The 13,910-nt window shown below is 41.4% G+C and overlaps 2 protein-coding genes across 5 annotated transcripts in view; one reads left to right on the forward strand and one right to left on the reverse strand.

The window, feature by feature from the left end:
• DSTN (destrin, actin depolymerizing factor) overlaps positions 1–9,526 on the reverse strand; it is a 37,774-nt gene extending 28,248 nt beyond the window's left edge. The window contains exon 1 of the mRNA XM_082361519.1: positions 9,279–9,526. Within this exon, the coding sequence (XP_082217645.1) occupies positions 9,279–9,281 (3 nt within the window). The 5' untranslated portion in view covers positions 9,282–9,526. The remainder of the gene's footprint in view (positions 1–9,278) is intronic.
• Positions 9,527–9,615: 89 nt separating this feature from the next.
• Positions 9,616–13,910, forward strand: part of BFSP1 (beaded filament structural protein 1) — a gene marked incomplete at its 5' end in the record, with an annotated part of 66,872 nt that continues 62,577 nt past the window's right edge. The window contains one exon of one of the 4 annotated variants that reach the window (XM_082361516.1): positions 9,616–9,724. The remainder of the gene's footprint in view (positions 9,725–13,910) is intronic. The other 3 variants (XM_082361513.1, XM_082361517.1, XM_082361515.1) reach the window with 3 other exon arrangements.

Genomic DNA, 13,910 nt, shown 5'->3' on the forward strand with positions numbered 1-13,910 from the left:
CAGCAACATATGTGGGAGGGTTCCAACTTCCCCATGCCCTTGCCAACATTTGTTAGGTTTTTTTTTACAGCCACCCTAGTGGGTATGAAATAGGATCTCACTATGTTTTGATCTGCATTTCCTAGTGGCTAATGATTTTGAGCATATTTTCATGAGCTTACTGACCATCTGTGTATCTTTCTTTAGAAAAATGTCTATTCAAAGCCTTTGCCCATATAATTCAGTTGTCTTTTTATTGTTGAGTTGTAAGAGTCCTTCATATATTCTGCAAGTTCCTTGTCAGACATATGATTTGCAAATATTTTCTCCCATTCTCTGGGTTGTCTTTTCCATTTTCTCAATGGTGTTCTTTGATGCAAAAAAGTTTTCAATTCTAATAAAGTCCAATTTATCTATTTTTCTCTTGGCACCTGTGCTTTTGGTGTCACTGCCTAAAAATACCAAGAAAATTGTCAAAAAAACACTGCCTAATCCAAGTTCACAAAGATTTATGCCTATGTTTTCTTCTAGGAGTTTTATAGCTTTAGCTCTTATATTTAGGTCTATGACCCATTTTGAGTTAAATTTTGTATATAGTGTGAAGCAGGGATCCAAATTCATTCATGTGGACATCAGTTGTCCCAGCATCATTTGTTGAAGACGCTATTCGTTTCCCCATTAAATTCGCTTGACACCCTTGTCACATTGAGATGTGAGAAATAAAGGACATAAAACTGTTACAGATGAACTCAACTGTTGGAGAAAAATCTACATTGACATTCTCCAGATATTCACTATCTCTCTTATTTCCATTATAGTACTTATTACAATCTCCAATTATCTTATTCATTTATTTACTGACTTCTTACCTGTCTCCCCCATGAGAATGTATATTCCATAGGAAAAGGGACTTTGTCTTGTATACTGTTGAATCTCTAGAACCTACAACAGTACTTGATTCTCAGAAGATACCTAACACTTCTTTATTGAAAGAATGAGCATATGTTTTAAATGGCCTGAAAGAAAGTGCACCAAATGCACTTTGGATAGGACTGTCATTACAACTCAATTTTCCTTAATGTTCTATAATGAGCATACATTATTATTACAATCAGATGTGAAGATATTTTAAAGATCTGTAATACTTCTGGATCAATTTGTTGTTCCTCAAAGTTCCAAGAACCTCAATTTTTGCCAAACTATTTTAGCTTCTTTTATATAGGACCCCAGCACAGTGACACCACCAACTACCTAGTGGCTCAGGTCTAAATCTTCGGAATTATCCTTGATGTCTTTCTTTCCCCTATGCCACACACCCAAATGATCAGTAAGTCCTGTCAGCTCTTCCCCCAAATATACAATATCCAATCACTTCTCACTATCCCAGTACTAACAATCCTAATCCAAGCTACCACTGACTGACTGAATAATAGCAACAGTCAATCCGTTTTGTCCCCATTTGTACATCTAAATCCTATCTCATTCCACAACTTAACACCCTAACACCTCCCTACCACCAAACACCCGACAGCTTCCTGGTGCAATCACCTTGGCTTACCCAGTTCTAGCTCCTGCCTACAATCCATTTCCTACTTTTCTCCCTGCTTTTCACCGAATTCCAACTACACAAACCTTTTGTGTCCCTGGCATGTCAAGCTCATTCTCTTCTCAAGGCCTTTCTACTTACAGAGTTCCTTCTACCTGAAATGCTCTTAACATGGCTAGCTAGCTCCTTCTTGCCATGCAAGTCTTAAGCTCAAATGTCACCCCAAGAGGACTTCCCTAAGAATCTACCCCAAGGTAGGCAACTTTTCTAGTACTCCCTATTGATCACCCTGTTTTTTTCACACTAGTTGCCATTACCTGACATGATCTTGTCATTTTTTGGTTGTCTCTCCCACCCGCCCACCCCCATTAGAATATAACTTCTACAAGGAATGGACTTTGTTTTTCCGTACTGTATGCCAAGTACCTGGGTCAGTTCTTGGCATATAATAACTTCTCAAATATTTATTGAATAGATGATTGTTATTCTAAACCTTGAGGGCAATGAAGAACTGTGTTTCATTCTCCATTAATTACTTCAGGAAATATATAACTATGAGTGGAAGACAAGATATTTTTACATCAAGGATCAAAATCACCTGAAAAGTCAAATTAAAAAGTTGATCATAAAAAAATGATCATATATAATGACTCCAAGTAAAATAACATTAAAGAAATAATAAACAATAGAAACATGTTTTTATGCACTCCTTCACCGTTTTCATTTTATCTACAATTACTGAAGTATATACTGGTGTACTCAGAATATAAAGAAAAGAGTCTGTTAAACTTGGATCTAAGGTTGTTTAATATTATTATTTTAGCCAGTGCTGATGAGCACTTTACTATGTGCCAGGCACTGCTTTACTTACATGCATCGACAAAATGTTGTGATGGTAAGTACTATTATCATTCCCACTTGGAGGAATGATGAAATTGAGGCACAGAACAGTCAGTAATGTGTCTAAGGTCATACAGTCAGTAAGTGGCAGAGCCAAGATTCAAAAACCCTAGGCAGCCAGACTCTGAGCTCAAGCTCTTAACCACTTCTCAGTACAGTTTAACAGTAATGATAACAATACCTACCTCACTGGGTTGCTATAAGGATTGAGTGAGATAAGTTAACACAATGCCCGACACACAGTAAATACTTATAAGTTATCTAAGATAGCATTACTTCTTGTTCTTTCATTTGTTACGCTTTCAAGTGCTTTTCTATGGTTCAGGATGCCTCAATGAGCATCAAATACCATTCAGTTTCATTTTTAAGAAAGAAAGGGAAGTGGCATTACTGAGCAGTTTTTGCGTGTCAGAATTAGTTGAAAGGTGCTACTCTAATAATACTTGCCTTATCTATCTCAAAGGATTTTCACTGTTAAGACTCGAACTAAACTATAATGCAATATACAAAGGGGAGGTACTATTCAATTAGTTCAGTACTTAAAACTCAATTCCCATTGTATTAAAAAAAAGGTATGTGGGAATAGAAAGTATAAAAATTAAGTAATCCATCTCCCTGGGACCCGGCCACATCATAATGAAGAATGCCCTCTCATTCACTCATTCGTGTTCATTCGGTAACATCTGTTGTGGGCCTACTAGGAGAGGTATTGTGCTATTGAAATATACAAATCCTAGCCAATGGAGCTCAACAGTCTAGTCCCACGAAACATCTTAATAAGTTCCATAAAAGGGATTCATAGGCTATCTCAGCACTGTTAGTCATATGCAGACATGCAGAGAATTAACAGAAGTGTTGGTACCCACGCTAACTTCCCCTTACAAATTAAACAGGCCAATCCACAAAGTCTGAGGCTGGTCCATTAAGGTGGCCACTAACCACATGTGGTTTACAGAGTCCATTAAACATGGCCAGTGCTGCCGAGGAACTGCATTTTTAATTTTATTTCACTTTAATTAACTTAAATTTTAAAACTGATTATCAATTCCATTACTGGAAAACTAAGTATGCTTGGAGCAACTTAAGTATATGACTCTGCTTTTTCAACTGTAAATTTTATATCTAAATATATACCAAATATTTCCAATGAAAATTGAGCATCTGAATTGAGCTGTGCTGAGTATAAAATATACACTGGATTTCAAACAATTTGTATGACAAAAGAATGTAAAATGTCTCATTTTTTAATTGATTAAATGTTGATACAATATTTCAGATATATTGGGTTAAACAAATTTCATCTTTTCTTTTTACCTTTTTAATGGGGCTACTAGAAAATTTAAAAATACATATGTAACCCACATTTTATTTCTATTCGACAACACGGGTCTAAAGATGACTTAACAACGTTTTTAAAACAAGGCTTCAATGATTTGAGAATTCCTCAGAGCTTCAGAGCTTCCATAACTGACTTAAAAGATAGCTCCAGCACAAGCTGGAGAAGTTCTACCTGTATCTGCCCATGCTTTAGTTTTAGCTCTATTACTTAAAATAAAAAAATTAAAAAAAAAACCTATCACCAACAAAAATGTGCTTTGTGAAAGAATTTAAAAATTTACAAGTTGGCAATCTTCTGAAAACAAGCCAAGATAGGAATATGGGTAGAAAATTCATCCTTCTTTTCTGTGATAAGGCAAAGAGGAGGAACAACCTATAAAGTAAAGCAAAAATGTTGAAAGTAGTAAGCAGTCTTCCTCTAATGTGATCCAAAAGCACAAACACACAGATAAATCAGTTTTAAATGTAGGTTTCCTGCTACAGTACACACTGAAGTTTCTACCTTTCAAGTGCTCGTCCTAAGCCTTGTTGCAACAGAATAAGAGTTCTTTGACGGTCCCTTGTCATGTCAAAAAAAATAAAGCCAAAATCTCCACCATTTCACACTACAGATTAAAACATGAATTTTAAGAATTCTGACTGCATTTTTCCTGAGATCAGCTACTTTTAAAAGATCTACCAAAAATTGATTCTTTAACACAGCAAACAAATCATGAAATAGGGTAAACAGCACATAAGCGTTACAATGTCAGCTACTAGAAGACAATCTTACAAGAGTTAAGGATCACTCAAGACTATGTACTCAACTCTATGGGGGCCCTTGTACAGAAGATTCCTTGTACATGAATTCCAAGATTCCATGAATTAAGTAACAAGTCTGTCAAAGCATTACTGAGATGAACCAATCTGATGTTTATTTTTCTCTGCTTCTCCCAATGTAAAATTTCAAGCAAAACGAACAGGAGACAGCTTTTAGAAGCAGGACAACTCCAAGTGAAAACTAGTTTCTAACATCAAGGCAAGGAGGCAGGGACAGAAGAAAAACTGATTAAAATATTTCTGAGTGTTACGTATAAATCTTTGAGTATGTCTTTCATGGAAAACCTAGAGAGGAATATTAGGCTATGTGGAAAGGTAGCTCAAGATGCTTAAATAACAAGCATCATGTTTATGGTTTATTATGTTCTGTGGTTTAGGTATGCAAATAGCAAAGAGTACGACAGAGACCAGGCCTAGTTATGCAGACTAGAGCATTACTCTGTAGATAAAAAAAAAAAAAGTCCATGTTAAAACAACAGTTTTTAAAGAGTTTCAATTTTTTTTTTCAAATTTCAAATGTGGTGTTCGGCTCAAAGTATCTTAATTATTACTGAAAGAAAATATAAGTTACATTAACATAAATAAAAACACAAATGTTTAGCGTCTTCCTGTATACAATAAACACCATTTTGATTTAAAACAATTCTATTTATGAAAAACGATTATGGTTATTTGTTTTATTTTTTTAATAGACTTTATTTTTTAGGGACATTTTAGGTTCACAGCAAAATTGAGCAGAAAGTACAGTTTTCCCGTATATCCCATGTGTGTTTGTTTTTAACATTTTGGCTAGAGGTACCGCCTAGGAAAAAGAAAGAAAAGGATAAGTATAGAACAGAGGATGTTAATCTCCACGGCCTGCGGCAAAGACGGAACACTATTCTGGATCACTGTGCATTCTACCACACCAGGGCCTCACAAGGGCAGGTGGCTAGAATTAAGAGTACTGAACTTCTGTTACTTAGCAGCTTGAGAGGCACGCAAAGAAAAGCAGGTGCCGGAGGCAAGGTATATTGGTCTTCATTATGCATGTCTGGCTTTGACAAGCACATTCTCGCTGATTTTCTTTTAAGGTTAGATTTACTTTATGGCTCCACAAATGAGTTTACATGAAGAGGTAGGAGTATTTACACAATGTCAAATTCACTGAAAGCGCATGCATGTAAAAACATAAGCTGCAACAAGAATGAAAAGATACTCAACTACTGCTAATCAGAGAAATGCAAATTAAAAGAATGAGAAACCATTTCACACCTATCAGATTGGTTTTCAAAGTCTCATAATGCCAAGTAGTGAAAATAGAGAAACAGGCTCGTGAAAGTAGCTGATGGGAGGCAAACTAGAACTAAACCTCACCAAGTTCTTTTTTTCAAAGTTGCAAAAGGATACATGAAGCATGATAACATTTATATAAAAATTTAAAATACATCAAGGCAACATATATTATTACAGATGCATACATGTTCAACTGAAAGTATGGAAACATCAATGAAATGTGTTAGTTTCAGGTGACTATGTTGAACTTTACCTGAGTCCTGAGCTCCTGAAAAGCAGTGAAGATTAAGAAATTCACTCCCATCATTTTGTGTTCAGGGCAACAAAAGGATCCTGCCCTTGCTTACTTCCAGATTAAGACCTGTCCCCAGGCTTCCTCAAGACTCCTCAGTTTACCAGCCCCAGGTCTCTGTCCTTTTTTTTGTTTGTTTGTTTTGTTTTTGAGATGTCCCTCATTTTAATTAATGTTCTCTCAAATGCAATAACCTGCAAAAATCATCTCCTTAATTGGCCAGTACATTACGTCTTTGACACAGAAGTGGTTACCTCTGGGGGGAGAAGGGAATGGGATGAGGAAAAAGATGCGTATTCACCTGTAATGGTAACATAAAAACCTGAAATGTGGCAAAAAGTTAACCTTTTCTTTTTTTGTACAAAGGAACTTATTATTCTGTGTACCTTCCTGCTTAAAATGTTTCCAAGTTAATTTTTAAATTATTTTAAAACCTGATGTGGAGTCAGAAAAGGCCACAAGTCAATTAAACCTTTACAGGCTGTTTTCTAATATGTTAAATAGGCACAGGAACACATGCCCAACCTCTTCCACTAGATTGCTGTAAGTAAAAGTGTTTTTGCTAATCATCAAGCAGAAGAATACACGTGTAATTCAGTCTGAGCCAACAGCTCAGAGCCGAGTTCTGATTAGGGTAAGGTTAAGGGTTAGATTATCATGCAGACCTTTACTGTTTCAGGGACAAGACTGCACTCTGACTTCCCAGAGAGCCACTGGTTACAAGAGGAGCTAGGCCAGTCTCCTGTGATGTCTCAATCCATACCCAACAGGAAGAACTACTCAGCAGATAACCCTAGGAATTTGATGGTAGGCTGGTAAATAATCTTTGTATGAGGAAGCTGGCGCACCCAGTACACACGCACACCAAAGTTTTGTTTGGAGTGTGTAGATGTGGTTCCTGTGGAGGGTAGGCTTTTTTTTTTTTTTGGCACTGTAAAGTGAGACTTTAAAAACATGAAATCTCATCTTAAAGTGCTCAGGGTGATCTTCTGAGTTGGTTTCAAATTGCTTTATTCCCAAGTGCTTCGAGAAGACTTGGTGAGTACCAGGAGGTGATTTTGTTAATGTAGAACAAATCCATCAACAGTTAAAATTTAATCTGAAAAAAAAAAATCTTAGAAACTTGGAACCAAGTATCTAACCAACAGATCTAAACAGTTTCAAATACAGAGATAAAGTGCTAAAATCAGGGAATAAACTTACATCTTCACAATATTCTCTAATAGCTGGAATGAAGGGAGAAGCTCTGTGCTCATAAGGCTAAATACAAGAGTAAGCTTTAAAAATGGTCATCTACACAAATGAACTGATCTACGAAACAGACATACTCACAGACAAAGAGAACAGACTTGTGGTTGCCAAGGGGGAGGGGGTTGGGGGAGGGATAGACTGAGGTTGGGGTTAGCAGATGTAAACTTTTATATATAGATCCTACTGTATAGCACAGAGAACTATATTCAACATCCTATGATAAACCATAATGGAAAACAATATTTAAAAAAGAATGCATATATATGTATAACTGAAGCACTCTGCTGCATAGCAGAAATGAACACAACATTGTAAGTCAACTGTGTCAATTAAAAAAATAAAATAAAAATGGTCACCTGTATTCTAAACTCTCTTTCTTTGCAAGCATCCTAACAAGAGTAGTTCATAAGTTCTTCCGACCTCCCTAAGTCTGAAACGTACTCGGAATCACCCATCTTGATTAATTTTTATTTCTCCTCCTCCTTCCGAACCATAAATATTTAAAACAGACTCTTCATTTTATTTGAATGTATAGAAATAAGAAAGTTAAGCTTTCAAATTTAAGCATTTAGCTAAAGTAAACAGGTTTGGTCCTATTTCCAAACAGAAAATAAAGTTATGTCAAATCAGAAGGCACTAAAGCCGGCTCCAGCCTGATTCAAAGCACTTTCGTCAGAGTGGATGGTCTTAAATTTATGAAAACTCAAAGCCCTTAGATTAAGTCTTTTAGCATAAAGTAGTATACAAAGTAGTATAATCTTAAAGAAGTTAGAAAGTTGTAAGATGCTGATCTTCTTTGTAGCTTACAAAGTCAACCCAAAGAAGAACCAAAAACTGAACAACATCAAATTCGTACTACATATCCTCAGTCATCCAGAAACTACTGTTTAATCTCTAATTTTCTTCCACCACTGAGCCAGTCTGCATAGCCCTGAAAGGTGCAATACCGTAAGAAAACCCAAATTGTCATTCAGTGAAAACACTGTGTAGGAAGATAAACTGGTACCAACTGCTTCCAGGCAGACAGATGCAATAACAGTGTAATATTTCCAGCAAAGTCTGGTAAGCCTTTGCCTGCAAATCATTGACCAAAAATGGTAACAGTATGCGCAGACTACAGAAAATGACAAAATGTTCTACTTGTTTGTCCACTTAAGAGCACGGTTCTACAGCAAACGAGAGTGACAGTTTAGAGGGGAAAATACGTGAATTAAGCAGAGTCCAACAACTAGAATATGCGGAACATCTGTTTACTTTTTAGCGACTCGGATAGCTTAATGGACTTCAAAAAGCTTTTTCATTTGCTTTTATTAGCATCCCACCATCATGCCCACCACCTGCACGCTAAATGCTGGCAGAGCCAACCTGTTTGCAGGTAAAAGAAAATCTGTGACCGTACATGGAGGCCGGACAGGCCACCGCCCGGTCGGACGCGCAGGACGAGGAGCTGCGGGACGCGGACCACCGGGGGCGGCAGCAAAGGACCGCAGGCCCGGTTCGGAATCGCGGGGGTCACGCTCGGTGGTCATCCCGCCCCCCAGGTGTCTCAATGAAAGCCTCGTTCCCTCCCCGAGACGCACAGACCTCAGGGGCCGAAACCGCCCGAGTCGCCGACCGCCCGCGCCCGGCCTCTGAGAAACGTGCGCCAAAGAGGCCCCCACCCGGGAGCGCCGGCGGACCCCGGGCGGCGTCGCCGGCGCGGGGGGTCGACCCCGGCTGGGCTACCGAGGCCAGGCGGAGGCCTCGCAGCGGCGGCGAGAATGCAGCGGCCGGGGAGCCGCCCCGGCGCGGGGCCCAGCGGGTCCGCGGCGGCCAAAGCCCGGGTACCCCCGCGCCGCCGCCGCCCCGACACCGCGGCGCCCCGGGCCCCCAGCTCACCATCTTCGCTGCGGCGGTCGCAGAGCGCGGAGAGGGAGCCGGCGAGCACCAAGTCTGCGGAGCGTCCTCCTCACAGCAGCCCCGCTAGCCTCCCAGGGACTGGCGGGCGCCTCGGGCCCCGACGCGGCGGCGCACGTCACGCGCTGCCCACCGTTGCTACGCAACCGGCCGACCTGGCAACGCCCCGCCCCGGCGGCCCCCCAACCCCGACTCCACGGGGGCGGGGTCTTCCTCGCCTTCCGGAGAAGGGGCACCGGGTACCCCTCACCAGCTCTGGCCTGTCGGTGGGGGGCGAGGTCCTCCCCCAACAGCTCCGGACGAGGTGGGCGGAGCTTCAGCTGGCACCTGCGGGCGAGGGGCGGTGGCCCATTCACCGGGGCGGGGCCACGTGGCGCCCCGCCCACTGCGCTGCCGTTGCCCTTACATGGAAGTATCCACCTGGCCAGGTGTGCACCGCCGCGAGGGGCGGGGCCTGGGAGGGGAGGGGTGAGAGGGGCGGGGCCCGCGGCAGAGGAGACGGGAGGGAGGAGGGAGGATGGCAGGGAGGAGGGAGGATGGCAGGGAGGAGGGAGGATGGCAGGGAGGGAGGGAGGGACAAAGGAAGGACCAGCGGGAGCCCGGGCGCAGGCGGTCGCGGGGGCCGCGCGTCCCGCATTTTTTACCTACTTTGGTGCGATTCCCGCCATCCTCGCCTGATTGGCCCAGCCCGGCACGTCGGGCCCTCGGGCGAGAGGAAAAATCTGCACATTTTTCCTCTTTGCCGAGGCGACTGTGGCGATTCAGAGCGCTCTGAGTCACCGCTAATTTCAGGTCTGGAAAAAACAAGGAGTGATTTATTTGTCTTTGGGAACAGCCCGGGAAAGCAGCACTGCAGTCCGCAGCAGTGTGGCCGGGAAACGGCAGAGATGCCTCAGGATGGTGGCGCCAGCCCCGCTGCTCCGTTTTGGGGGTTTTTAATTTGGGATTGCGTTTTTTTTAATGGGCGGTTGCATCAGAAACACAATTTTCAGAGGGCCAGAAAGAATCCCAGCGCTTTTTCTGAGGGTGTTTTTCTGGGGAATAAAGGCAACAAAGAATTTACAACCGTGATGATTAAGTTTTACTTAGTTTAGGCTACCTAGAACTTAACAGGCCTCTACCAGAACTATTTTAATTCTCCAAATGTGAGGCTTTTGGACAAGATGGTAAATATGTTTTTTGCTTTTCCTGGGCACTATATAAAATCTAGGTTATATCTGGCTTTTATTCTGGCCCCTAGACATAGAGACTCATTTCTCATTACTCTCCTGTTTTGTGTTTGCTTTCTCTTTAAGAAAGAAAGTTGTGGCAATTCTAAGCCTTAGCACCTACTACAAGATTTTTGGTAGGCTAGAGCAGTGGTTTGCAATGTGAAAGAGAACTTATTCCAAGTCAGATTTGTGTGCCCCATCCCCAGAGTTTCTGACAATGTATCTCAGGTGAGACCCAAGCATTTGCATTTCTAACAATTCCCGGATGATGCTGATGTGGCTGGTGGGTATCGGCACTTTGAGAAGAAAGAACCCACCTGTATCCAGCTGCAGCTGAAGCCCTGTGTTTCCCTGTCGGCCGGGACTCAGTGCCACCCTCCATCTCTGAGTCCTCAAAGACTTCTTTTCTGTTCAAAACTGAATCGTGCTCATGTAAGGACGCAAGTCGGGCCTGCTCCAGCCTCTCTTATGCGTTTCGTCCTCCTCCCTGCAACCAGAGTTATGGCCAAATAGAGGAATCTGATCCTGTCACTTTACTGCTTAAAATTTTCTGTGGCTTCCTCCAGAAATCTCAGCAGTTCAGTCTGGCCCTTCTGCCTCTGGCCTCAGCCTGCCTTTTTTGTCCTGTCTCCCACACTTTCCAAAGTTCCCAATTTCCTTCCAGACTAAACTTCTCATTCCAGAATCCTTCTTGCTCTAACTGCCAACATCACGGGCCTGTTGGTCTCTCATCCTGGAATGTTCCCAAGAGTCTGGAGACTTCTGACCACTTCCCAAGGGATCAAGAGTGGGTCCTTCTATAGTCCCACAGTTCATCACTTCTCAAACCTTGATAAGCATCCAGACCACCTGAGGATCTTGTCAAAATGCAAATTCAAGGGTTTAGAAGTGGGTCTCAGTTGCCCCAGGAAATTCAGATGCTGCGGGTCCTCAGACCACACTTCCATAGTGAGGTCTTAACGTTTTTCCCTACTGTTAGTATAGCTGTAATTTATATATGCATTTGCTGCCACCATCACTATATTGAGAGATCTTTGAGGTCAAGGGGTGTTTAGGATGCATTTTTTAAAAATTTATTTATTTTTGGCTGTGATGGGTCTTCGTTGCTGCGCACAGACTTTCTCTAGTTGCGGCGAGCGGGGGCTACTCTTAGTTGCAGTGCGCGGGTTTCTTATTGCGGTGGCTTCTCTTGTTGCAGAACACTGGCTCTAGGCGCGTGGACTTCAGTAGTTGTGGCACACGGTCTCAGTAGTTGTGGCTCACGGGCTCTAGAGCGCAGGCTCAGTAGTTGTGGCGCACGGGCTTAGTTGCTCTGGGACACGTGAGATCTTCCCGGACCAGGGATCGAACCTGTGTCCCCTACATTGGCAGGAGGATTCTTAAGCACTGTGCCACCAGGGAAGTCCCTAGGATGCATCTTATATGGACTGGCATAGCCCCTGATGTATAGTAGGTGTTTAATACATGTTTGTTTCAGTCAGTGAAGTATCTGAAGATGTTTTACAGTCCATCAGGCAAACTTCTATATCAGCTCATTTTAACCTAAAATGAGCCCCCATTTTTCTTAAGACTCCATTGAACTTTAACCTCTTCCTTTACACATTAGTTTCCTAGATATTTTCATTCCTTCTCATCCCACAGAGGGAAAGAGTTTTAGCATAAGGTATCCCCTTGAATATGAGACTGAGTGTGTTCCATTTCTAATTTAGAAAACATTTTGCATGTGTAACCATCTGTGAACATATAGGTGCTTTCATTTAAAACCATAAATATGAGTGGCAGGGGAGAATATACATTAATGAGGCACTTGAAGAGAGATGTGTTAATCAATGATCAGGAAAAGCCTGCGAGGGGACATAACCCTGCCAGTATATATTGCAGAAAAACTATTTTTATCTTCTTTCCTGCCTCTTCACAAATTCACCTATTCTCTCTCCCCTACCCTTATTTATGTCTGTGGTCTTTTCTAAAAATAATTTTAATTATGTAAGTAAGATATGAGTGTGTTCTCATTATGAAAGATTCCAAGATACAATAAGAAAAGCCCCCAGAGCACTTTTGCTCTCCATCCCCACAGCGTCACCTCCCTCCCCAGAGGTAACCACTGCTATCAATTTGATGAATGGCCTTATGGAGAAATAAGCCACATGCAGGTGTTTTGTGTTGTGGTTTGCTTTTGTCGGTGCTTTGTGTCATGGTTTTGTGCAGGGTGTGTGGTGTCCCGTAACTTGCTTTCTGATTTTCCTGATTTCCTGCCTACTGGATCCGTCCATGTCTGATAGAACAGTGTTGGAAGTCTCCAACTGTGATAATGGATTCACCCATTCCTCCTCGCAGTTCTGTCAGGACTTGCCTCACTTAGGTTGACACTGTTGTTGGGAACATACACATAAAGAATTATGTCTTAGAGGAGAACTGACCCCTTAACTTTATATAACCCCCTTGTTTATTCCCAAGAACTTTCCTGGTTCTGAAGTCGAGTCTGTCTGAAATTAATGTAGCTACTCCTGCTTTGTTTTGATTAGTGTTAACATGGTATATTTTTCTCCATTTACTTTTAATCTGTATGTGTCTTTATATTTAAAGTGAGCTTCTGGTAGACAACATAGAGTTGGGTCTTTTTTTTTTTTTTTTTTTTTTGATGCACTCTGAAAATCTCTGTGTTTTGATTGGTGCATTTAGACCATTGACATTCAAAATTATTATTGATATAGCTGGTTGAATATCTATAATATTCACTACTGTTTTCTATTTGTTGCCCTTGTTCTTTGTTCTTATGTTTGCTTTCCACTCTTTTTCTGTCATTTGTGGTTTTAACTGAGCATTTTAGATGATTTCATCTTCTATTCTTTCCTAGCATATCAGTTATACTTTTCTCACTTTTTTTAGTGGTTGCCCTGGAGTTTGCAGTATACATTTACAACTAATCCAAGTCTGCTTTCAAATAACACTTCACCACTTGACAGATAGTGTGAGTACCTTACAGTAACAAAATAATCCTAATACCCTCCTCCTCTTATATTATTCCTGTGATTCATTTCATTTATATCTAAGCATAGATAGGCATATATGACATATACAAAAGCATATATAATCGAATACATTGTTGCTGTTATTTCAAACAAACTGTTATCCATTAATCCGTCAATTAAGAATAAGAAAAGTAAAAGTTCTTTTTTTTCTTTTCGGCCATGCCCTGCGGCTTGTGGGATCTTAGTTCCCTGACCAGGGATTGAACCCGGGCCCTCAGCATTGAAAGCACCGAGTCCTAACCACTGGACCGCAAAGGAAGTCCCTCTCCTTCACTTTTGAAGGATAATTTTGCAGGGTACAGAATTCGAGGTTGGTGGGTTTTTTCTCTCAACACTTTGTGTTTCCCTTCACTCTCTTCTTGCTTGAATGG

Source organism: Balaenoptera borealis, assembly GCF_965194805.1.
Source record: "Balaenoptera borealis genome assembly, chromosome: 16".
Taxonomy (NCBI): domain Eukaryota; kingdom Metazoa; phylum Chordata; class Mammalia; order Artiodactyla; family Balaenopteridae; genus Balaenoptera; species Balaenoptera borealis.